The sequence below is a fragment of the Bos mutus genome, chromosome 9, assembly GCF_027580195.1.
Source record: "Bos mutus isolate GX-2022 chromosome 9, NWIPB_WYAK_1.1, whole genome shotgun sequence".
In the NCBI taxonomy this organism is placed as follows: domain Eukaryota; kingdom Metazoa; phylum Chordata; class Mammalia; order Artiodactyla; family Bovidae; genus Bos; species Bos mutus.
Window position 1 is genome coordinate 69,367,307 of NC_091625.1, and position 25,025 is coordinate 69,392,331.

At 38.6% G+C, this 25,025-nt stretch overlaps 1 protein-coding gene across 2 annotated transcripts in view; it reads left to right on the plus strand.

The window, feature by feature from the left end:
- The first annotated feature begins 967 nt into the window (after positions 1–967).
- AKAP7 (A-kinase anchoring protein 7) overlaps positions 968–25,025 on the plus strand; it is a 123,074-nt gene continuing 99,016 nt past the window's right edge. Inside the window, exons 1-4 of one of the 2 annotated variants that reach the window (XM_070376675.1) lie at positions 968–1,289; positions 8,693–8,821; positions 15,771–15,910; positions 24,121–24,257. In XM_070376675.1, the coding sequence (XP_070232776.1) occupies positions 1,043–1,289; positions 8,693–8,821; positions 15,771–15,910; positions 24,121–24,257 (653 nt within the window). In that variant the 5' untranslated portion in view covers positions 968–1,042. The remainder of the gene's footprint in view (positions 1,290–8,692; positions 8,822–15,770; positions 15,911–24,120; positions 24,258–25,025) is intronic. The other variant, XM_070376674.1, reaches the window with a different exon arrangement.

Sequence of the window (25,025 nt, forward strand, 5' to 3'; positions counted from 1 at the left end):
AGTGTTCTTGCCTGGAGAATCCCAGGGAGGGGGGAGCCTGGTGGGCTGCTGTCTATGGGGTCGCACAGAGTCATGACTGAAGCGACTTAGCAGCAGCAGCAGCATGTTTAATTCTCAGCTATTAGATGACCAACTCCTTGAGAAAAAGACTTGTCTATTCACCTGCACACCCTCAGAACAGAGCAGACTTTAGCGGAATCAGTTCATAATTACTATGGGCATGGGCGTGCAAACCAAATATCCAATTTGCTAGAATTATTTTGCGACCAGGATAATGAGGTTTATGACTTTTTGTGTACGGTTTTAATGTCAACTATTATGACTGAGGTCCTTGCTTCATCTCCATTTTAGGATGTATTCAAGATAAGTGTTGTCTTTCGTAAAATAGGCTACATTAATTTGTTGAGAGACACACCTGATTTTCTTACTGCAAGGTTTCTTTGCACTTAAAAGAAAACTCCAGTTAAATTCTGATCTAAAGCTGAAAGTCTGAAAAAAAATCCCAAGTACTTTTCTTTCCATTTTACTCATATTATTGCTTCAATCTGCAAATACAAGTAGCTGTTTTCCATTTAATTTCTAGGCATGAAACCACTGTTAAAACTTTGAGACTGCCACAATTTGGCTTTTTTTCCCCCCCCTATAAAGCAAGGTGTCGTTCCTGTATATATCTCCCTCTTCTCAAATATTCTGTAATCAGAATTCTATGTTTTGAAAACTCTTTGCAAAACTAAAAACATGGATCCTCAGGAGACTCCAATCAGGGAATGCTTTCAATCAGCGACCAATCTCACCCCTGGAAGCCTGGGATGGGAACGGCAGCACTACTGGAGATAATTCGGCCCGGCCAAAGACCGCAGAGTGCCCCTCCCAGGAGCGGAGGCGGGGTCCAGGGCGGAGGCGGGGTCGGGGGCGGAGCGTCGCCGCGCAGAGAGGAGGCCCCCGCCCTCCCCGCAATTGGCCTGCGTCGCTCGCAAGAATCCGGGTACTGCGGGTGCATCGGCTCGGCCCTTTCCGCTCGTTCTGGGCGCCCGGCCTGGGCATGCAGCTACTTCGAGGACTGCGGCTCTGGGGGCTCGGCGCCTCTGCAGGTCTGGTCGCCGCGGCCCGAGCCCCGGGCGCCAGCCGCTACCACCGCCCTTTGCCCCGCCCCTGCGCGCCGCGCGCCAGTCCTCCGCCCCGCCTCCGTCCCCTCCTCGCCCTTAGCCCGTGGTCGCAGCGCCCGGCAGTCGTCGTCTGCAGAGACCCGTCGCCCGCCAACGCCGCCTGCATGGAGCTCCCCGGAGCTGGTGAGCTCGGGCGGGCGGTGTGGGGCGACTGGAGTTTGGGGGCGTGGGCTCGGCTCGGCCGCCGGGAGGGCCCGGCCTTGCCGCCCCGCCTGCGCCCCCAGCGCTTGGAGCGCGATCCCACGCCCGCCCTGCTCTGGGGCTCCTCTCCCCCGCCTCCGCGGAATTCGGTGTAGCCTCAGGGAACCCGGTACCACCGGGTATGATCAGTGCTGCCTGTCAGCGAGTGTTTTTGTTAATGCACGCACTGTTGGTGCGAAGGGAGGCCGGGAGTGTGAACCCATTCTAAGTTTCACTTTTCTTTCCCGATGATCTTCTAACCTTTTAGAAACTTCTTGCCGACACATACCCTCTGACGGTGTTTGTGTATCAGCAAAATCTAGAAAAAGCTCCGTTTTTATACTTTATCACAAACAAAGGCTTGAACCACCGCACTTAGGTTTTCCTCGTAGGATTTTATTCTCGGTGTGGAAGTGACCTTTCTAAATTGGCGCCAGATCTGCAGTAGGGCTCAGAATGAGTTTCCAGTTCGTGTCCGCATTTACTGTGAACTGATGTTGGTGGGTAGAGCGAGTTAGGGGTTGGACTTTTGGTGAAAGGCACCGACAAGCCAATTAGAGAAAAGGTGCTCTTCTGTGAAGGAAATGTCAACCCACTCCAGTATTCTTGCCTGGAGAATCCCACGGACGGAGGAGCCTGGTGGGCTACAGTCCACGGGGTCACAAAGAGTGGGACACAACTGAGAGACTTTCAAGTATTTTTCATGTGAGATTTTTGAAATATAAACGCATGAAAGTGAAAGTGAAGTCGCTCAGTAGTGTCCGACTCTGCGACTCCATGGACTGTAGCCTACCAGGTTCCTCTGTCCATGGGATTCTCCAGGCAAGAATACTGGAGTGGGTTGCCATTTCCTTTTCCAGGAGATCTTCCCGACCCAGGATTTGAACCCGGGTCTCCCGCATTGTAGGCAGACGCTTTAGCGTCTGAGCCACCGCATAGATATAAAGAGCATGAAAATCTTAAAATGTTATGTAATTGTTAACTAGTGTAAATATGTTTACAGTTGTTGAGGGAATTAAATGATGAAGACCTTGGGAGGTCAATGCTGACGATGGGAATTTTTGAGATGCAGTTATAAAGGGAAACTTGTCAGTGTCAAAGAGAAGGGTTTCCCACCCCAGTTCCTTCAGTGTGTGGCCTTGGAATTGAGGATGCGGGTAGCATACTTTTAAGATGTTTGTGAAGTTTAATGCCTTTTTACATGGCGTTTCAGATATTATTAGCTTACTTTGTCCATTTCTGGCTAGTAATTTGGGTTGTACTTTTGTTCCTTTTTTCATAATGTGGAAACCAAAGCATGGAGGTCAAGTGACTTGTTGACAGCTGTCAACATTTCTCCAGCTGTAAGATGTTTCTATTTTTAGTTGCTAGGCCAGAACTGGCATGGATGATGGAACTGACCCTTTCCACTGATTCTTGGGAACTATACCAACTATATATCTATTGTTTAGTTGCTAAGCCCTGTCAACTGTTTTTTGACCCCATGGACTGTATAGCCCAACAGGCTCCTGTCCATGGGATTTCCCAGGCAGGAATATTGGATATACCTTCTTGGGGAATATACCTACCTAGTAGAGTGAGTAGAAGAGAATTTTGCTTAATAAAGTTGTGCTTTGTTATCCAGATAGGAAACTTACAATTTGTGTGAGGAAGGGCAGACTATTCTTTTTTCTTCTGTTGGTTTGTCTTTGATGAAGTCATTTGTGTAAGTACACATGTATTTGAATATTACTGTATACTTCATGTACAATTTTATAATGTATTTTAAACATACGCCAACATCTGCTGGATCATCAAAAAGCGAAAGAGTTCCAGAAAAACATCTTTTTCTGCTTTATTGACTATGCCAAAGCCTTTGACTGTGTAGATCACAATAAACTGTGGAAAATTCTGAAAGAGATGGGAATACCAGACCACCTGACCTGCCTCTTGAGAAACCTATATGCAGGTCAGGAAGCAACAGTTAGAACCGGACATGGAACAACAGACTGGTTCCGAATAGGAAAAGGAGTACGTCAAGGCTGTATATTGTCACCCTACTTATTTAACTTACATGCAGAGTACATGATGAGAAACGCTGGGCTGGAAGAAGCACAAGCTGGAATCAAGATTGCCGGGAGAAATATCAATAACCTCAGATATGCAGATGACACCACCCTTATGGCAGAAAGTGAAGAGGAACTCAAAAGCCTCTTGATCAAAGTGAAAGTGGAGAGTGAAAAAGTTGGCTTAAAGCTCAACATTCAGAAAACGAAGATCATGGCATCTGGTCCCATCCCTTCATGGGAAATAGATGGGGAAACAGTGGAAACAGTGTCAGACTTTATTTTTGGGGGCTCCAAAATTGCTGCAGATGGTGACTGCAGCCATGAAATTAAAAGATGATTACTCTTGGAAGGAAAGTTATGACCAACCTAGATAGCATATCTCTTTTCAGCAGAGACATTACTTTGCCAACAAAGGTCCGTCTAGTCAAGACTATGGTTTTTCCAGTAGTCATGTATGGATGTGAGAGTTGGACTGTGAAGAAAGCTAAGCGCCGAAGAATTGATAGTTTTCAACTGTGGTGTTGGAGAAGACTCTTGAGAGTTCCTTGGACAGCAAGGTGTTCCAACCAGTCCATTCTAAAGGAGATCAGCCCTGGGTATTCTTTGGAAGGAATGATGCTGAAGCTGAAACTCCAGTACTTTGGCCACCTCATGCGAAGAGTTGACTCATTGGAAAAGACTCTGATGCTGGGAGGGATTGGGGGCAGGAGGAAAAGAGGACAACAGAAGATGAGATGGCTGGATGGCATCACCGACTCGATGGACGTGGGTTTGAGAGAACTCCGGGAGTTGGTGATGGACAGGGAGTCCTGGCATGCTGCGATTCATGGGGTTGCAAAGAGTGGGACATGACTGAGCAACTGAACTGAACTGAAGCATATGCATTAATTGTTTTCTTATAAAAGTAATGATTCTATTTGAAATATTTGAATAGCAGAAATGTATTGAGTACAACTATGTCAGCTTTTTTGTATATAATTATACACATAGTACAAGTGCATATGCATTCTTATATCCACTCTTTAAAATGAAAATGCTCTTCTTAACCAGAACAGATACCAGGCAGATATCTGGGTGTATTATATTATATAAACTGTGTATATTATAATATAAACTGTGTATGTGAACTTTCCAGCAGTGCTGTTGCTGGCAGGTTTTGGGGGTTGAGTAACTGGATTCAAATTCTAGCCCCAAGACCTGTAACCTGAGTCAAGTTGCTTAATTGGCTAGTCTGTGAAAAGAGTTTAATATTACCCTTATAACATGGTTAAGGGAGTTACCATCTTCTGTAAAGTGCTTCCAGCAATGCCTGGCATAGACACTTGCTCAAATGTTAGATATTGTTGTTATGCTAGTAGTGGTTAACCAGTTTTACCTCTTTTGTTTTTGGCCACACCATTCAGCTTGTGGGATCCTAGCTGCCATACTAGGGATCGAACCCTTACCCCTACATTGGCATCTCAGAGTCTTCGTCACTGAACTGCAGGGAAGTCCCCCTCACCGTATCTTTACGGTATTAATTCACTTAGCAACATTACTCTTACTTGGATTTGTACAAAAGAATTTTAACAATAGTTAAACCAAATTTTAAATACTCACAATGATCAATTTATAGTTTAAGTCCTTTATTTCAAGGTTGGTTATGATTTTATTTATTTCTGGCTATGCTGGATCTCTTGTTGCACGCAGACTTATCTAGTTGCAGAGAGCTGGGGCTACTCTTCCTTGTGGTACGCAGGCTTCTCATTGCAGTAGCTTCTCTTTTTGTTTAGCACAGGCTGTAGGCACCTGGGCTTCAGAAGTTATGGCGCACAGGCTCAGTAGTTGTGGCTCATAGGTCCTAGGGAGTACAGGCTCGGTAGTTGCTGCTAGCAGGTTCTAGAGCTCCAGCTCCATGGTCCTAGTGCAGGGGCATTGTTGCTTGTGGCACATGAGTTGAGTTTAGTTGCCCTGAGGTGTGTGGAATCTTCCTGGACCAGGGATCAAACCCATGCCCCCTGCATTGGCAGGCAGATTCTTACAAAACTGTACCACCAGGGAAGTCCGAAGGTTGGTTATTTTAAGGCAATTTTTCCAAAACAAAAATTTGTACTTCTGTAAAAGAAAATGTCGTTATGATTGTTGTTCAGTGGCTTGCTTGGGTGTGTCTGACTCTTTGCTACCCCATGGACTGCAGCATGCCAGGCTTCCCTGTCTTTCAACTATCTCCTGGAGTTTGCTCAAACTCATGTTCATTGAGTCAGTGATGCCATCCAAACATCTCATCCTCTGTCGCCCTCTTCTCTTCTGCCTTCAGTCTTTCTCAGCATCAGGGTCTTTTCCAGTGAGTTGGCTCTTTACCATTGAAGATATTAAAGAAGTCATTTATTTCATTCTGTTATAATCCTCTATTTTCATATATCAGACCTTTAAAAACACACTCCATTAAGAATATGGCTTACAATACACAAGATAATAAATATTCATCATAAGTTATAGTTAACATAAGCCAAATAAATTTTTATTGTAATTTCAGTAACCTTTAATACTATTTACAAACACACACCCTACACACAGGCACACACACACACCTATTTTGTAGATAAAAGCAAAAAACAACAGCTAAAACCTTTTTATTGCTGATTTTTTTAATATCAACTAGTCATGTTCAACACCAAAATCAAAAAAATTAATAGTACACTCTTAATAATGCATAATACTTTGGCATCAGGTGTCAAAGTATTGGAGCTTCAGCTTCAGCATCAGTCCTTCCAATGAATATTCAGAGTTGATTTCCTTTAGCATGAACTGATTGGATCTCCTTGCTGTCCAAGGGACACTTAAGAGTCTTCTCCAGCACCACAGTTCAAAAGCAGCAATTCTTTGACACTCAGCCTTCTTAATATTCCAACTCTCACATCTGTACGTGATTACTGGAAAAATCATGACTTTGACTATAGGGTCTTTTGTTGACAAATTGTTATCTCTCTAGGTTTGTCGTAGCTTTCCTTCCAAGGAGCAATCGTCTTCTAATTTCATGGCTGCAGTCACCTTCCGCAGTGATTTTGGAGCCCAAGAAAATAAAGTCTGTCACTGTTTCCATTTTTCCCCTTCTATTTGCCATGAAGTGATGGGGCTGGATGTGGATGTGTTTAATTCATATCTGCCAACCTTTGCCGAAACACTGGAGCTTAGAGAACTGGAGGAAGTGTTTCAGATTTGAGCCCTGTTGAGAGACATTGTTCTATAGGATGACCATAGAACATGGAGTTCCAAGAGTTACTTGCAAGTGGTATTCTCTTATTGCTGAGTTAATAATTCATGCAACACCATGGACTGTAGGCCACCAGGCCCCTCTGTGTATGGGATTTCCCAGGCAAGAATACTGGAGTCGGTTGCCATTTCCTTCTCTAGGGAATCTTCCCAACCTAGGGATCGAACCTAGGTCTCCCACAATATGGGCAGATTCTTTACCAAGTCTGAGCCACCAGGAAAGCCTGTTAATAATTAATATCTACAAAAAGGTTTTCAGCTATTAGGTAATTTAATAGAAAAAATTTTGTGTTTCAAGTTCTAGACTCTTGTTGATTTTGACATACCATTGCATTCAAGAATTTTATTTATTTTTTAAAAAATGTAAAAACCTTTAAACATTTTATTTATAGTGTTGTGTAAGCTAAGTGATTAGTGATAATCTTTTCAGTGTAGGTGCATTTGCCCCAAATATAGGTATGTATTGATTTATTAAAACTTTTGTTTAAATATAAGCTGTGTATTTTTCAACACAAGTGTAAAAATAGAAAGGAAACATTTACTTGTTCTCACATATTTCAATAGCTGTGAATAGATTCATGGTAAACTAACACTTGTTGAACACCTGCATGCCAGGCACTCAAGCTTAATAAGGTTTAAACTGTAATATAAATAAATAGCATTATTAAGAGTGTACTATTAACTTTTTTGATTTTGGTGTTGAACATGACTAGTTGATATAAAAAAATCAGCAATAAAAAGGTTTTAGCTGTCATTTTTTGCTTTTATCTACAAAATAGGTATGTGTGTGTGTGCCTGTGTGTAGGGTGTGTGTCTGTAAATAATATTAAAGATTACTGAAATTACGATAAAAATTTAGTTTTTTTGGCTTATGTTAACTATAACTTATGATGAATATTTATTATCTTGTGTATTGTAAGCTACATTCTTAATGGAGTGTGTTTTTAAAGGTCTGATATATGAAAATAGAGGATTATAACAGAATGAAATAAATGACTTCTTTAATATCTTCAATGGTAAATTAATTGTTAGTCAATATATAGAATAAAAATTATGTAAGTATCCCAGGATTTTGTTCAATTCTGGTTCAAACAACGTTTGTGTCTAAAAGCATGGAGGGTAATGGTATGGGGAGACCACCAGCTGATAACTTTAGCAATTGACTTTATCAGTTTAAACAGACACCCTTTTCCCCTAACCTCCTCCTGAGGCATATAATTGTTCTACTCATAATAAGAAAACAAAACAAAACAAAAAAGAAAACAAAAAAACAAGGACCAGGTGTGAAATGTCACTCTAGTATTAGTACATGTCTTTGGAAGAGCTATCAGGGAAACTATAAGATCTTTTTGCTTTTAACCACTGAATTTCTAGAAAAGCATATTTAGAGCTATGTATTTTTAATGTGTGAATTTTAATGTTTGAATTTCCCATGTTAATATGGAATGAAAAAAAATTTTCAATCTTTTCATAAGGAAAAATAAAAGTCAGAGCTTGTACAGATGAGAACACATAATTGATGTTGTTAACAAATAAACATGGTAGAGATTGCCAAAATCTTGTTGGCTTGTGTTCAGAAGTTATGTGAAAAATGTAGTTTTGAAGTTAAGAAAATGTGTCTTATAAAGGATCTTGAGGTTTGTTGATTAACTCAACTTTAATCCTGAGTTAAGTACTGTGTTTCAGGAAATTATTAAAGTTGTTTAACATAAAAATGGGTTTATAGAAATTTAGCATATGGTATAACTAAATAAGTAGTTTACAGTATGTTTGAATACTAATTTTACCATTTCTTAACAGATGTTAATTTATATTGAGTTCAGTTAGTTGAGTTGCTTTAGCTTGCCGCCGCTGCCGCCAAGTCGCTTCAGTCGTATCCAGCTCTGTGTGACCCCACGGACTGCAGCCTAGCAGGCTTCTCTGTCCATGGGATTCTCCAGGCAAGAACACTGGAGTGGGTTGCCATTTCCTTCTCCGTGCTTTAGCTTAGGATATGAATTAAAAAATAAATAAAAATAATACAGTTTTCTTTTTGTTATGTTATAGGGGTGAATTCCAATGAATGTGAAAGTGTATCAAGCAAACAAGAAATGTCAGAAGAATTTGAAGCCAACACCATGGATTTTCTGGTGGATTTGCCATTTGCTACCATAGATATTAAAGATGATAGTGAAAGTAAGTACTTTATTAAATAAATATGTGTTTAGAAGCAGTGAACAGTAAATTTAGTGATATATATATATTTTTTTAATAAATTATTTTACCTTAAGTATTGTTATGTTTTTGAGTTTGGGTTGTTAATTAATAATTGTTTGGCTCCATAGTAAAGAATCTGCCTGCCAATGCAGGAGATGTGAATTCAATCCCTGGGTCAGGAAGATCCCTTGGAGAAGTAAATGGCAACCCACTTCAGTAATCTTGCCTGGAAAATCCCATGGACAGAGGAGTCTGGTGGGCTACAGTCTGGGGTTGCCAAAGAGACGGACACGATTTAGTGACTAAACAACAGTAACAACTCTCAAGATGATCGTAATCATTAACTATGAACTAAGGTTAAGTTAGATGATAAGGTTAAGTTAACCTTAACTTAAATCAAGGTTCAAAACAGAGTCGTTCAGTGAGTTTTCTTTCTTTCAGTCATAGGTCTTTCCTAAATGGGGCATTCGGTTCTCCTCACTGAAATGATCATAATCCTTATTTTACCTCACCGAATTCTAAGTCCAGCTTTGTAATTATTGTAGATTTTAGAGATACTGGAAATCACCATGTTATCATGTACTCATTAGTTAATACTGTTAAGTTGTATGTTAAAAATACTTCAGATCTTAAGTATTTTAAAGGATTGATTAAAACCTCATTTACTTGAAAAAAAATTTTAACAGAAAAATGTATGTCAAATAAAGATTGAATCTTAATATTTGGTCTAGTAAGTGATTGTCTTGAGTTGGTTTTTAAAAAAGTGTAAATTGTCAGTTTTTAAAAAACTGTAAATTGTGTCTTGTATTTCTCTGTAATTTATTGGAGAAGTCTGTAATGTTTATTCCAAATTGTATTATTAAAGGACTTGAGGCAAATATTTATCCCAAATAAGAAAAAATGATTGGTGCCTGGCAAAGGATGTAAAAGATAAAGCTCAGTTAGTAAATAAATGTATGGAAAATTATTCAATTTAATAAATATCAAAGGATGCACATTAAAATATGATTGTAACTTATCAGATTGGGACTATCATTTGAAAATAATACTCTGTGATTTTAGGTTATTTCTTTGTGGCTTCTGACAGAGTATTGTTGTAGTAGTCCTTTTAGAATGGGGTTTATTGGGATCTTAAGAAAGGGGCGACAGGATGAGATGGCTGGATGGCATCACTGGCTCGATGGATGTGAGTCTGGGTGAACTCTGGGAGTTGGTGATGGACAGGGAGGCCTGGCGTGCTGCGATTCATGGGGTCGCAAAGAGTCGGACACGACTGAGCGACTGAACTGAACTTAACTGAAGCAATGTTGATACATGGAGTGGAGTCACTCATGGAATTCCTAATGTAAGGACATAGTCTTACTTGTGGGAAGAAGTTTTATTTATAAACGTGCGTCACAGTGTTTTTAAGTAGTAAAAATATTGCCAGAAAACCCAAATGTCCATTAGACTGTGGTATAGCTTATTCAGCTATACCAGTGCCTTTAGGTTACATAGTATTGAATTATATGTTATGCAAATATTTCTAGAAACTATGTAATGGGGAACATTTCAAGTCACTTCAGTTGTGTGCAACTCTTTGCAACGGTAGGGACTGTAGCCCCCTAGGTTGCTGACTGTCCATGGGATTCTCCAGACAAGAATACTGGAATGGATTCCCATGCCCTTCTCCAGGGGATCTTCCTGACCCAGGGATAGAACCTGTGGTTCTTACCCATGGCCTGCTGCATTGGCAGGTGGGCTCTTCACCACGGGGGCCACCAGGAAAGCCCACATAGCATAGAATTGCATATTATGAAAATATTTCTGAAAACATAGGGAATATTTCCTATATAAAATGCAAAGTAAAAAATCAGGGGGGAATATATGTAATGTTAGTTTACAATTGTGTAAATACTTTAGGTGATCTGTCACCAAAATTCCTAGTGATTGTGTTAAGATAGTAGGTTTCTGAACAATTTTTTTTCTTTATTCCTTTTTCTAATCTTCAAATTTTATGAACTCTTGATTCTTTTCATGAAAAAATATGATTAAAATTTTGAATTGTGGTTAGAAACTTGATTTTAAAGATGTGTGCTTCATCGATTCAGTAAACAGGGAGGTAGAGAAACTCATGTTTTTTTTTTTGATGTTATCCATCAAGATTTTACTAACAGTGTTAAACTGAGGCGGTTACAAGTGAGGGCTGAGGAGTCAGACTGTCAAGGGACAGAATTTACTCCTACACTTTCCTGTTGTGTGCTTTGAGCCAGTGTCTGGGCTCACTTTCACTGTCTCAAAAATTGATATAAAATGGTAGCTATCTCATAAGATTGTTGACAGGATTCAACTAACTTATTAATAATGTAAAGTCCTTCCAATTGTGTATGGCAAAGAACTTGTCTCCATAAGTTTTTATTAATTTAATCTTACCAAAATATTTTGCCAAAATAAGTAAGAATGTGTCCCTTGAAAGCAGTATTTTATGATAATACCTTTGAGTGCTTCTAGCCCATCACTAAATGCTTTACATTTCTTTGCTTAATTCTCACAGAAAATTAGAAAGTTTTAGTAATTTGCTAAAGATTATTCAGAGTGCTTAGTCACTCCAGTCGTGTCTGACTCTCTGCGACCCCATGGACCATGGCCCGCCAGGCTCCTCTGTCCATGGGGTTTTCCAGGCAAGAGTACTGGAGTGGGTTGCCATTTCCTTGTCCTTATTCAGAGTAATTCTATGAAATATAGAAGGTAATAGTCTATGTTGTATACTTAGATTTTAAGAATGGTTACTTCAGAGATTTGATGGCTTACGTAGCAAGAAAAAGAATATAAAAGCAAAATTGAATTCACTCATTGTTTTGGCTAACAGCAAGTATAAAAACAGTCAACCAACAATAACAGATGGGCTACATTACATTAATTTCTCTCATAATTCATTTCCTTGTAGTTTTTTGAGAGAATTAAAAAGCCTTTAAGAAAATTAGATAATTTACATTAAAATGACACACGTGGTGCTTTAGGTAAAAAAGAGTCAATGCATGGATGAGTTACAGCCTTTGTCAACAAGACCAGATTCATTAGAGCACATTAAAATGGCTACTGAAATCATTATGAAAATTAACAAGTATAATAAATTAAATTTATGGGATGGGTTTACAAGCTTTACTACAACTAATACTTTTTTTTCTGCTGAACAGTAAAAGTTACTCTAAATAATCCAGAGAAAGATTCAGGGCACATGGCCAAAGCTTTCTACATTTTGCTTCTATTGTCATTGATCTTTAATGTTTTAATTGTAAACTTGATGTTACTCGAATACTTTGCTCATTGTCTTTTCGTATGAATTAAATAAAAGTGTTGGTCACTCAGTTGTGTCTGAGTCTTTGTGACCCCATGGACTGTAGCCCACCAGGTTTCTCTGTCCATGGAGTTCTCAAGAATACCGGAGTGATCATTCCCTGTTCCAGGGATCTTCCCGACCTAAGGAAAATAAAAAGATAATATTAAATTGTATTTTAGAACTTAGATTATGATTTAAAAGTTATAAATAAAATGAAGTTCAGTAAGGAAAAAAGGGATTTTATACCCTGGCCATACAAATAACCTGCTAATGAAAGGCGTAGAAGATATGCAAACAAGTGTCTAGCAAGTTGACCATAAATCAGCAGGACTCACTGAAATAGAAAAACACAAGCATACTACTTACAACTGTAAATTAAACTGTACTATAACAATAAATACAGGATTATTTCCCCCCTTTATTTGTCCAGCTCACACCAGATTATTTTAAACTTTACTCTGTCTGTGATGTCTAACAAAAGAAAAAATTTAGATAATCCAGTTCAAAGGAAAGCTTAATAGTTATTGATAAAAGGAAGCTAAGGGAATTTAGAAAAACACTGTACTTTATTTTTACCAAGAGGTTGTATTCTGAACTGGGGGCTTTCAGGTGTATCATTCTCATGATACCGGAATTGTTAGAACTATTATAAATTGTAACTATAACCTTCAGAGATTATGATTTTCCTTCTCTGAATATCTGCAAAATGGACTTATGGAACATTTGAAATGGCAAAAATAAGTAGTTACAGACAGGAGGACTCTTTAGTTTTAAACAGGTAAGCTATAAAACAACTTAAAATACTGAAGACTTCAGTGGTCTGTTCCTCTGCTTAGTACTGTTTATATTGAGTAAAATACAGCAAAACTATGTCTTATGTTCAAAGTAAGAAATAGATTTTGCAGTAGATTTTGCAGTGCCACCGGTATACACATATATGTAAAAAACTGAAATTTCACGAAGTAATACTTACGTGTACCGGAAGCAGGGTACTGTTTACCATTCTGTGATTTTGTTTTGCTTTCCTTTCCATTCCAATCTGTCCATTCTGGTTATTGAAAAGTACTTTTAAAAATTATCTTCTCTGGTGATTTCATAACCCACTAATGGCTTGCAGTTTGAAAAAAGAAAAGATAGACTATAGGTTCTGGATTCTCTTTCTACTGTGTTAATTTTGAGATGAACTAAAGGTTATAACATCAACTGGATTATTAGTTTGGCCACCGTTCTTTATTTAATTTCTGCATCTCTTGTGTCTCCTGCATTGGTAGGCAGATTCTTTACCAAATTGCGTCACCCCGGAAGCCCAGTTTCAATATAAAATATCTTAATTAGTACAGAGGTAATTAGCAGTTGGCTCTGTTATTCTAGATCACAGATTATATTAAAATTGGTTTGCTTTTCTTGAGTACCAGTTTACTAACAACAGATGGAGGTGGGCTTGGAATGTATTTAGAAGTAGATTTAAAATATGTGGTACTTCATTAGCATATTATATTGTGGCTTCTGTTTAAAGTTAGTTTGTTTAGTTCATGTTACTACAAAGTAAGGACTGTTTCTTATATGTATCTGAAATTACAAGCAGCTCAACATATTTGATTTTCCAAATGAAAAAAGCTGCATGGAAATAAAACCCAGGGGCATCCCATGAGGCAATTCATATACTGCTCATACTTGACAGGTGGTGCTAGTGGTAAAGAATCTGCCTGCCAATGCAGGAGACACAGGACACAGGTTTGATTCCTGGGTTGGGAAGATTCCCCAGAGGAGGAAATGGCAACCCACTCCAGTATTCTTGCTTGGAAAATCTCATGGACAGAGGAGCCTGGGAGGCTTCGGTCCATGAGGCTGCAAAGAGTTGGACGTGACTGAGCATACACACACAAGACAATGTGGATGAGAGTGCTGTGAACTTATAAAAGTTCTGACAAGCTCACATGTATAAAAGAAGCTAATTTATATTTCAAATTTGTATTCTCTGTGAAGGTACGTCATTTTAACTATATTAATCATTATGCATGTTGTTGAGAAGTGTAATAGAGAGACGGTTGCACAAACAGACCAGTTAATTCTGTCTTAACCTGTAACAATACAGTCAGACTTATTACCCAGATCACCTAGTTCTTAATTGACCCGTCTTCTACGTCTCCTTCTAGGGTTCACACATATGTTGATCCTAGAAAGAAAGCATGTCTGTTCCCACAAATGCTTAATTTTAAAAATTTAAACATTTTCTACTATTTTTCTTAGAAGTTCTCATTAAAATATTATTTGCAACATTCATTTAAAATTATTTACTATTAATATTTCAAAGAAAAACAGAATAAGGACAGTTTCTTCTGTTCTTTGATTTTGTTCATAGTAGTAACTACTTATCTAGAACCACAAGAGGGAAGCAATTTGTTCCAGTGGAAATTACGCTAGGAGAGCTTTGAAAGGTCTGGATACCAGGTTTGACTCTGTGACACTGAGCTGTTTTTGAAACTTTTTTTTCTCTTCTGTTCATTGTATGTAAAATAAGGAGTTTAGTTAGATATGCACAGATCTTGTGCTCTAGGTCACTATGGTTTGTTAGAGCTGATCTCAAAGGTGAGACCAACTTCATAAGACTGAATCTAAGGCAAAGTACTTCCTCCTCCTCTGCAAAATTATACCTCAGAAGATATATATTTGCAGTTTACAAAGTCCCTATGAGGTACTTTACTGTTCAAGAAGACACAACCTGAAATATAAACTAAGGGTAGTTTTCCATGCATGTGGAAGCCCCTGATAGAATCTGTTAAAGAAAAAAAAAGCATTTCACATTGATTTGAAAATTATTTCTAGGAGTATAGTTTCATAATAAGAATTGTTGGTTGTTAGAAATGTCTTTTGAAGATGACTTTAAAAAAGCGTGGTAAGTGTTTCTCAAGTTAGGTGTGGTTAAGGACTATTTTTTTATCTTTAGTTGTTTATTTGTTGCTGGCTGATACTTTTGTGAAATATATAATAAAACATTAATTATTAGAAAAAAACATTAAAGAAAAAGATCTGCAAAACAGAAGCCAGAATTTAACAAACAAAATTACTTTGCCTACTTGCTCTGAAAGTTTATAAAGCATCCTCTCAGTTTTTGCTAATTGTTTATAGTGTGACATTAGCCAGAAATTGAACTTTCAGTGGCACTGCTGCAAGTGATTTTGTTGTAAAAGTTAGGAATATACATATTACAGGATGGAGAAACAATGATTTTTCCTAGCATCATGAAAATTGTGGCAAGGGGAAGAGAATGGTTGTTAGTTATACTTCAGATGAGGGGTTAGTGCACCATGGCACATGGGCCAGATCTAACTATCTGCTTTGTAAATAAAGTTTTATTGGAAAACATTTGTACCCATTCAGCTGTGTTTTGTCTACAGCTGACTTGGGTAGTTAAGACTGTATGATCTGCGAGGCCTAAAGTATTTATTATGAAGTCTTTTACAGAAGAATTTGTCAATTCCTATTTTAGATTTGAAAATGACAATTGTGAATGATTGCTAGTTGTATAGTGCTTTTTTTTTTTTTACTGATTATATTATCTTTGTTTAACTGCATTAGACATATTATTGTTTGAATTTTTTTCTCTAGTCACTGATGTTCCTAAAGTAAATTTGGAGAGAAGTAAAGAAAATGAATGCAACAATAAAGAGCAAATAAAGAAGAGGAAAAAAAAGCGAAAAGATTATCAACCCAACTATTTCCTATCCATTCCAATCACCAACAAAGAGGTGCTGTTTTTTTTTTTTAAGTATTTTTACTATATTTTATTCTAAATTATATTTAAGGTGCACTAAATGCTTGTAAGCCCTGTTACTTTCAGCCTTTAAGAGTCTTCAGTGGCATTTTAGCTGGGCAGAAAATATGGAGTATACACACACACATAGGGAATATAAAATACAGGGACTATAGAATATATTTAAACAATAATTTTGGAAAATATTATTTAAGCAATCACAGTTAAATGACAATTTTACAAAAGCCACTTCAAAAAATGTTTCCAGATAGCATGTCAAGGTTCTTTCTAAAGTTTTGTTCATCATAATGGAAGAATGTTTCAGAAGCAGAGAGCTGGTTAAAAAAAAAAAAAAAGATTCTGAAATCTCTGTGGGGAAAGTAAACTGGAATTTGTTGCTGCTTAGTCCAGTTTATTGGAGAAGGCAATGGCATCCCACTCCAGTACTCTTGCCTGCAAAATCCCATGGATGGAGGAGCCTGGTAGGCTGCAGTCCATGGGGTCGCTAAGAGTCGGACACGACTGAGCGACTTCCCTTTCACTTTTCACTTTCATGCATTGGAGAAGGAAATGTCAACCCACTCCAGTGTTCTTGCCTGGAGAATCCCAGGGACGGGGGAGCCTGGTGGGCTGCCATCTCTGGGGTCGCACAGAGTTGGACACGACTGAAGCGTCTTAGCAGCAGCAGTCCAGTTTATGGTAATGCTTATTGCAATATAGTTTTTTCAAAAATTACTCATTGTTGTACCAACTTAATGGTGTATAATAAACTTGGTAGAAATCTATTAAAAGTCTGAACATTTAAGGTGCCATCAGTAATAGGAAATGAAACCAGCCAATTGTCCCACAGTAAGGTACCCTCACATGACTGAGACAGAAAACTGTAGTAGCTAAGCCTTTTAGAGCAGTGACATAGGAATTGTAACGCCTTAGGAAAGAACGTCTCATTTGGAAGTCTGACTGTTTCTATACTTGGCCATTTTGTATCTTCAGAGCTAGATCTGAATTCCTGTTTGATTGTGGACTCTGATCTCTTAACTGGGCATATTTTCAGGTTGTTTCTCCCTTTATTTAACTAGAATGTTTCTACAGAATGCTAATGAATTTTTAAAAATCAAAGCAAACAAAATTGAAATCAAAGAAATAAATATAAAAGAGAACAAATTCTGTTGGGGCATTCCAGGAAACTTCTAGTTTGTGAGGTATAGTTCACTTGGGAAGAAAAGATACATAGATAAGTGGAATTACCTAGCAATACAGAATTTTAGAGTTTGATACAGTAAAGAATCAAAGTTTGATTTTACTGGTATGTAGTGGTAGGTTAACTGTAAAATAGCCCTTAAGTGTTTAGCCAATGGCAAGTTTAATGTTTTTGACAAATATTAAAATACTTGTAAGTTATTCAGACAGGTTTTCTATGAGATTTAGGATCATGTGTACCTACAGGCATTATAGGAGAGCAGGTTAGGTCCTGAGGAAACTGCACGTGAAACAGGCCTAGTGACATCCCCACACTTTTTGTGATTGGAAGAGATGCCAGTTTCCTTATTTTGGTTTCTTGCTTAGACATTGTTCCACTCCAGAGTCTGTGTGTGTAGAAGTTGGGTGAGCTCTTCTCTAAATAGCTATTCTTGGTTCCCCTGGTCGGAGCAGCAGCTCTGCATTCCCTCCAGCCTGCCCCAGCCCCCGCCAGCGCTGGGCCCGCTTCCCACCTCCTCCAGTGAAGACTGGTGGGGTGATGTGCTAGAATAAGGCCGGCGGGGAAGGGTGCTGAGGGGAAAGAGGGTGAAGAGGTTCTTTTCTTCTGACACTTAGATTGGTCACAAAGATGGGAGGAGGAGATGAAAGAAAACCATCGCCAACCCTTTGTTTTTACCCTGTAAGTCAGTGTAGCCTTTGTTTCTGCCTCTTTGCTGCTGGCAGGTTCTGTAGAAAGTGGGTATAGTACAGGCTTTGGAGCCTGACCAACCTTGCTCAGATACCAGCTGGATCACAAATGCCACTGTGGATGTTGGTCACATTACCTAATTTTTGTAGTTTCAGTGTCTTGAGGTGTAAAGTGAAGGTGATAATGATTATTTTCTAAACCCAAATTTGGACACATCACCTTCATCCTATGCACTTCAGTATCTTCCCATTGATATTTGGATAAAGACAGAGGCTTTACCATATTCTAGAAGGTTCTATATGGTTTGACCTCCATCTCAGCCCCTCTGACCTTGTTTGAACTTGCCAGTTCCGCCTGCCTGTGGGAAAGCTTTCTCTGGCTAGTTTTCTTTTCTTTCCTTTTGGTTTTGTTAATGCCAAAATCTCAGCTCAAACTTCTCCCACCCATGAGCACCCTGACTAGGTCACCTCCCCCCCCCATCCCCACCATTGTCATCCTTGAAATCTGACACTTGTTAGTCCTCCTCACAGTTTTACAGCTCCTTCCCAGTACCTAGAACAGAGTTTGGCAGGAATAGAGGTGCACACACACAAAATACTGTCATTTCAGGGCAGAAGATGTTTCCGGCATACCAAATTCCAACCAGAACAAATTTACAAATAATAGATTCGGTGTGACACATGCTGGTTTTCTGTAATATAGGTTCAGTGATAGTTTGTTTTCAAGGAGGTCCATGACTTGTAATAGTGGGCACACAAGTTTCAAATAACCTGGAAACCAAAGAATTTAATGTTTCTCTCTCAAGAGACTGACTTGTGGGTAACAAAGCTTAATGCCTATATAGGGAGGAGGATTAGGGACTAGGACAAGATGAGGTAGATCCTTTTTATATCTTCTGTATGAGCATCTTGTTTGTTTGTTTGAAAGTATCTAATGTTAATTTTCTTTTGAAACTGCTTATGGGCTTTTGTGGGGAGTCCTGGGAAAAGGAGCAGCATTTATAACATTGTTTCAATGGGAGACTGTATTCCAAGTTCCAATTAAGTGACCTGCAAACAAGCTTTTGGAAGCTAGCACATTGACAATGAGCCGCTCTACTTTTGCCTCTACTTGTTGGCATCTAGTTTTAAAGGAAAAAGGATTCAGACTTACATGGGTCTTTGATTTTTAAACACATTAGTAGACATTTGGAATGCTTTAGTTTTGGAAGGTCATGATTTTTGTATTTTTAAGAAGTAGATTTGGAAAATGAATTAGAATGCGTAAACATATCGTAATTGCATGTATATGAGACTGTGTTTCTCCATTACCTACAATTATACATTAATTTAAAACTAAAAATAAAGAGGAGAAATTGAATGGTATTTTAGTGAATCCTAAATATTTCTTAACTGACTAGAATTGCTCGATTATTATTTCTAGGTGGATTTGCCCATGTATTGGTTTTATATACTTTCTTATAAGAGGTAATAATATAAGTCAATAATGAAAAATGCAAAGGAAGCTAATTGAAATTAAGAATGCATTAATTTTTTTGTAAGATGACAGTTCTATACCAATGGAAAAATATGATACTCTTTAGGAGTTTTAAAAGGCATTTGTTACATTTAATTTTGTATTTCATTTTGTAATGTGAAAATTACTGGTCTTATGAAAAGATGAAATATGATTTATGCATTCTGTTCCTTTCTGGGAAACGCAATTGTGAAAGTACATGATGTCATCATGCATGTTAAACACTTGGTAGATGTAGAAAATTCTCCTACCTTCAGATGATTTTTTACTTTTACTCTACTTACCGCTTTATCATCAAATTTTCAAGTTTTTTTCATCCTGTAGACAAGCAAGAAAAATGACTATATTTGTCTTTGAAGAGATATTAGGTAGCAAACTGATGTGATAATTCTGTTAAACCTTAATGAGGCAGAAAATTTAGGAATGATGTATGTTAACAGCTTAGGAAAAAATCCAAAAATAATGTCAAAAGATGAGGTAAAGGACACTGTCCTTCTGTGTGCTAGACTGTAACCACTCTCCCTCACATACTGACTTGAAGGCATTTTCTGTGGGCTCATGTATGCTTTGAATCAACTAGAAAGCTTAACATACAAAAATGAAATTTCTTATTGCTTTTATTTTTAGGCATGTGGAATATGGCTTCATGGTGAGGTTTAGCAGTTGCATGTCTGTTTTTATTCTCTAAATACAAAGAAAATTACTCAGTGGATGAAATATTTAAGATTTTAATAAGCTTTTATTTTTTTAAGTTTCTTTCAGTATCCTATTTAAATATGGCTCTGTAATGTTAGGCTTAAAAAATGTGCATTGTTCAATACTGCCAGTGGCTGGGGATTATGATAACAGATAAGCTTCAATGGCTTTGTAAAATTTTAAACAGTGGCTATAAAAATTAGTTTCCTTTGGCCTTTAATGACATTGGTACTTTTAAAAATGGCATACAGAGAAGACTCTGAAGTAGTTTCCTTTTTTCTTTTTATCTTTTAAGAATGCAATTAAGAATAAAAAGCATTAAATTTTTTTAAAGATGATATCAAGGAATATATAAATTAATTTGAGGCATCAAAGCATAGTTAGATATACATTACTTGATTAGGTTGTCTTTTAGAATTTTCATAGGTCGAGGTTAATTTTGCATTTTAAGTACTGTGTGACTTCAGAGAGATAGTCTTCAAAAGTTTTATGAATTTTAATTTGCAGTTTTATAAGCTACTGGATAATTCAAAGATGTGAATGGTCTATAACTCTTTTGCACTAAATAATAGGACATTGCACTAAAATGCTGAATATACAAATTTTTGAGCATTGTCCTGAATTTATATATAATTAGTATTTGAGCTTAGAATAAAGACTAAATTTTTATGAAAATGCAGATACTCTACCCACTAAGTGCAATGGCAGACCCCAGGTGTGACAATGAAAATGTCTCTAGGCATTGACAGATGTCCCTTGGGGTAGAGAACCCCTGATTTTCATAATACTGGCAGTGTTGCAGACCTTATATTAGGCAGATGTGGTGAAGTGCTTTCCTTAAGCTTGTCTGCCTTCCTGTAGCTTGTGTGTTGACCTTTAACACATCCCTGTAACTTTGGCTGCTGCTACTAAGTCACTTCAGTCATGTCCGGCTCTGTGTGACCCCATAGATGGCAGCCCACCAGGCTCCCCCATCCCTGGGATTCTCCAGGCAAGAACACTGGAGTGGGTTGCCATTTCCTTCTCCAATGCATGAAAGTGAAAAGTGAAAGGGAAGTCGCTCAGTCGTGTCCAACTCCTAGCGACCCCATGGACTGCAGCCCACCAGGCTCCTCCATCCATGGGATTTTGCAGGCAAGAGTACTGGAGTGGGTTGCCATTGTAACTTTGGCAGTGCTTTACAATTGAAAAGAAACCAAGACTCAGTGAGACTAGGTGATGTCTGTGGGGTTACACCTGTGGCTGACCTGTTATTAAAATCCAGGATTTCTGATACAAGTCTAGCACCCTTAATTTGCTTCACTTTGTATTAAAAAGTTCTCATCCTAAACCACTTTTTCATGATTATTTAAGCCAGAATTACCATTTTGTGCCAGCTAATATTTGAAGATGCATTTATACTGTTCTGAGTCTGACATTCTAGAGCATGTACGATTTTTACTCAGCACTGGGCTAGGTTCTTCCCACATGAACATGGATCTTCTTCAGCTGCTTCAGTATTCCTGTAAACCAGTCTAGGACTTCACTGCACCTGGAAAAATCTCTCAAAAGTTCACCTGTAAAATCCTCGAAGAGTAGTGTGGGCTTACACCAAAGGCTTTTTTGAGCCCATGTATTCTACTGGGATTTCCCTATAGCTCAGATGGTAAAGAATCTGCCTTCAATCCAGGAGACCCAGGTTCGATCCCTGGGTCAGGAAGAGCCCCTGGAGAAGGAAATGGCAACTCACTCCAGTATTCTTGCCTTGAGAATCCATGGACAGAGGAGCTTCGTGGGCTGTAGTCTATGGGGATGTAAAGAGTAGGACATGACTAAGTGACTAACACACACACATGTGTTCTGTTACACAGGATCCAGTAAGACTTCCTCAAAATCTCCTTTAAATGTCTTTTTTCCCTTGATGTTTCATGACTTGAGTCAATACCCTCATGTTGCCCCTATCCTTGTCTCCTCTCAAAAACACATTCCTCGTACCTTTTCTTCTACAATTCTCTGGCCAGTTTTCCTCCTCCTCCCTCCTGGATCTTTTCCTCCAGATATTTCCTTCATCTTTTCTCATCTGTTGTAATTTATCTTTTTCTCAAGTTCCTTTGCTATTTTGGGTTTTGAAAGTGGCTGTTGAAAGTGAAAGTCACTCAGTCATGTCTGACTCTTTGCGATCCCATGGACTATACAGTGCGTAGAATTCTCCAGGCCAAAATACTGGAGTGGGTAGCTGTTCCCTTCTCTGGGGGATCTTCCCAACCCAGGGATCAAACCCAGATCTCCCACATTGCAGGCTTATTCTTTACCAGCTGAGCCACCAGCGAAGCCCAAGAGTGGGTAGTATTAAGATGTTGAAAAGTTTTTTTTTTTAAGTCTTCTGTGTTTCAATTTATTTTAATGGAGACAATACCAATACCTACTTCACAGGATTGGTGGGAGGCTTAGTGAACGAATAGATGTAAAATGCTTACTCTAGTGCCTGAAACCTAGTGACCACACAAGAAGGGGACTGTTGTTTCAACGTTGTGTTTATTTGTATTACCAAGAACTGTGGTGAGACATGGAGAGGAAGAAATGTGTCCTCGGGGACATCATTAATTTGATCAATGTAGAGGTAGAGGAAACTCGGACTGTAAGACCTTTGTGTATTATTATTAGGAGCATTTTAACTACCAGGCTATCAATATTCTTTTGTTGGGTGTCTGGAAAGTGACATCGTACCTTGGGAAATCTTAGGTGTTATTGCGTATCGTCCCACCAGGAAAACACTGTTTCTCGTGTTACTGTTCTCCAGGTTGCAAGGAATAGAGAAATGCTGAGGTTATTTGGGTGAAGAGGATTTATTGTAAAGATCTGTGGGAAGTCAGATCCCAGGCCAACACCTCATGATTTGTCCAGTCACAGTCTGCAGATAATGGAAAGATTGTTCAGTATGAAACAGCTTGTCTGTATGGGAACGCTCGTGATTCAGCTCTTTCTTATCTCTGCTGTCTTTTGGGGGTTCTGCTGCTTTTGCCAGTCTCCTCTCTTGTCGTTTTCTCTCTAATCCTGCTGCCTCCAGGCTTCTATGTGCACTCTTTCCTCTGGGGATCGCTTGGTTTGCTAGTTTATGTTCAAGCTATTTTCCATTTAGAAGTTGGCTAATATTGTCTCTGGGCTTCCCCGGTGGTGCTAGTGGTAAAGAACCTACCTGCCAGTGCAGGAGACGTAAGAGACACAGGTTTGATCCCTCGGGCAGGAAGATTCCCTGGAGAACGGAATGGCAGCCCTCTCCAATATTCTTACTTGGAGAATCCCATGGACAGAAGAGCCTGGCAGGCTGTAGTCCCTACTGCTGCAAAGAATTGGACACGACTGAAGGGACTTAGCACACACAGCATTGTCTCTAGCTTGAAATAGAGGAGGGAAAAGTCATCATTCTTCTTTGTTCTCAGTAGGTTGAGAGGGGTGAGCTGATGAGGGACCAAGGATTTTGCTTGGATAAAGATACAGTTTTTGTACAGGAATTTTGCTTGGATACAGTTTTGTAAACATACGCGTTTAGCCTTCTGTGCAGCTCTCACCATGGTTATGCCCCGCCTCACATGTCTGGGGAAATGACAGTAGTCATTCCTGTTGAATTATTGCTGTCCTGAAAGATCTTAAAGGCCATGAAGAATGGGTTCTCAGACACATTCATTTGGAGACAAATAAATATTACTGCCAGCAGAAATGGAATGTTGTCTGCTGATTTGACCTTTCTGTGGCAAGAATAAAGCTCTTATTTTTAGGAAAGATCATAATGATAGTGAGTCATACTGTATATTCCAGGGATAAGTTTCTGGAAAGATACATAGCCATTGAGTTTTTCCACTCAGTCAGGGACCCAGTCTGTAAAAGAAGGATGTTGGGCTATGCTCTTAAGATGGACAAGCATTGTGTAATTTTTAAAACATTTATACATCCCATTAAACTTTCCGAGTTATCCCTCCAGGATATTTAAGAATAGGTAGACAAGCATGATTTGATTGAAAATCCTGACAGTGTTCTCATTTTAATCGTTACTTATTTTCTTCTCAATTTAAATGTTGCTGTAAGGAAATGTTGCTTACCTAATCTCTGTTTTGTCTGTGTGTGATTAGATTACAAAAGGAATTAAGATCCTGCAAAATGCAATAATACGACAAGATGAGCAACTGGCCAGAGCAATGAGCAGTGATGGCTCCTTTCATATTACCCTACTAGTGATGCAGTTATTGAATGAAGATGACATAAACGTGTGAGTACTACATCTTTCTGGAATATTGTTTTCCAAGTTATTACTTGAATATGAGTAAACATAACAGAACCCAAAGAGGCATTGAAATTCTAAAGAAACATTCTTTGTTATAATTTGTTGCAATCAACAAGCCAAGGTACAGAATTAGCTGTACAATATTCTTCCTAATCTGTATTTTTTTTTTTTTTTCTGCTGTGACACATGGCTTGCGGGATCCTAGTTCCCCTACCAGGGATTGAACCTTTGTACCCTGGAGTGGAAGTGCAGAGCCCTAACCACTGGACCACCAGGGAATTGCCCCTAATCTATACTTTTGAACTGTGTTATTGTTATCAGATGCATTTGTTATGCAGTTATTTTGTCCATGTTAATTATATAAGCACTATGGCGTCTGACCATTTAGGTTAGGATTCCAGGTAAAGATTCTGGAACCATGTCTTAATAAGCTGTTCAATTTTGGGCAAATCATTTTTTAAGTAAATGGAGAAAATAATAGTACTGACACATGTAAACACTTAGTATAGGGCCTGGCACATAGTAGGCACTTAATATTATTAGCTATTAGAGCTGTCATTTACTAGATCAGTGGACAGTTTCAGTCTCACCCCCACCCCATTACTAGAATACTGTATACTCTGCACCGCCAAACTCAGAATTGTGCCACACAAGTTGAGTATGAGTCTTTGCTGTTTTCCAGCCCACAGTGGAGAAACCTTGCTCATCCTCCACTTCTCTGGGACACTGTTGGAATGAGTGCGCCTTGTTCTG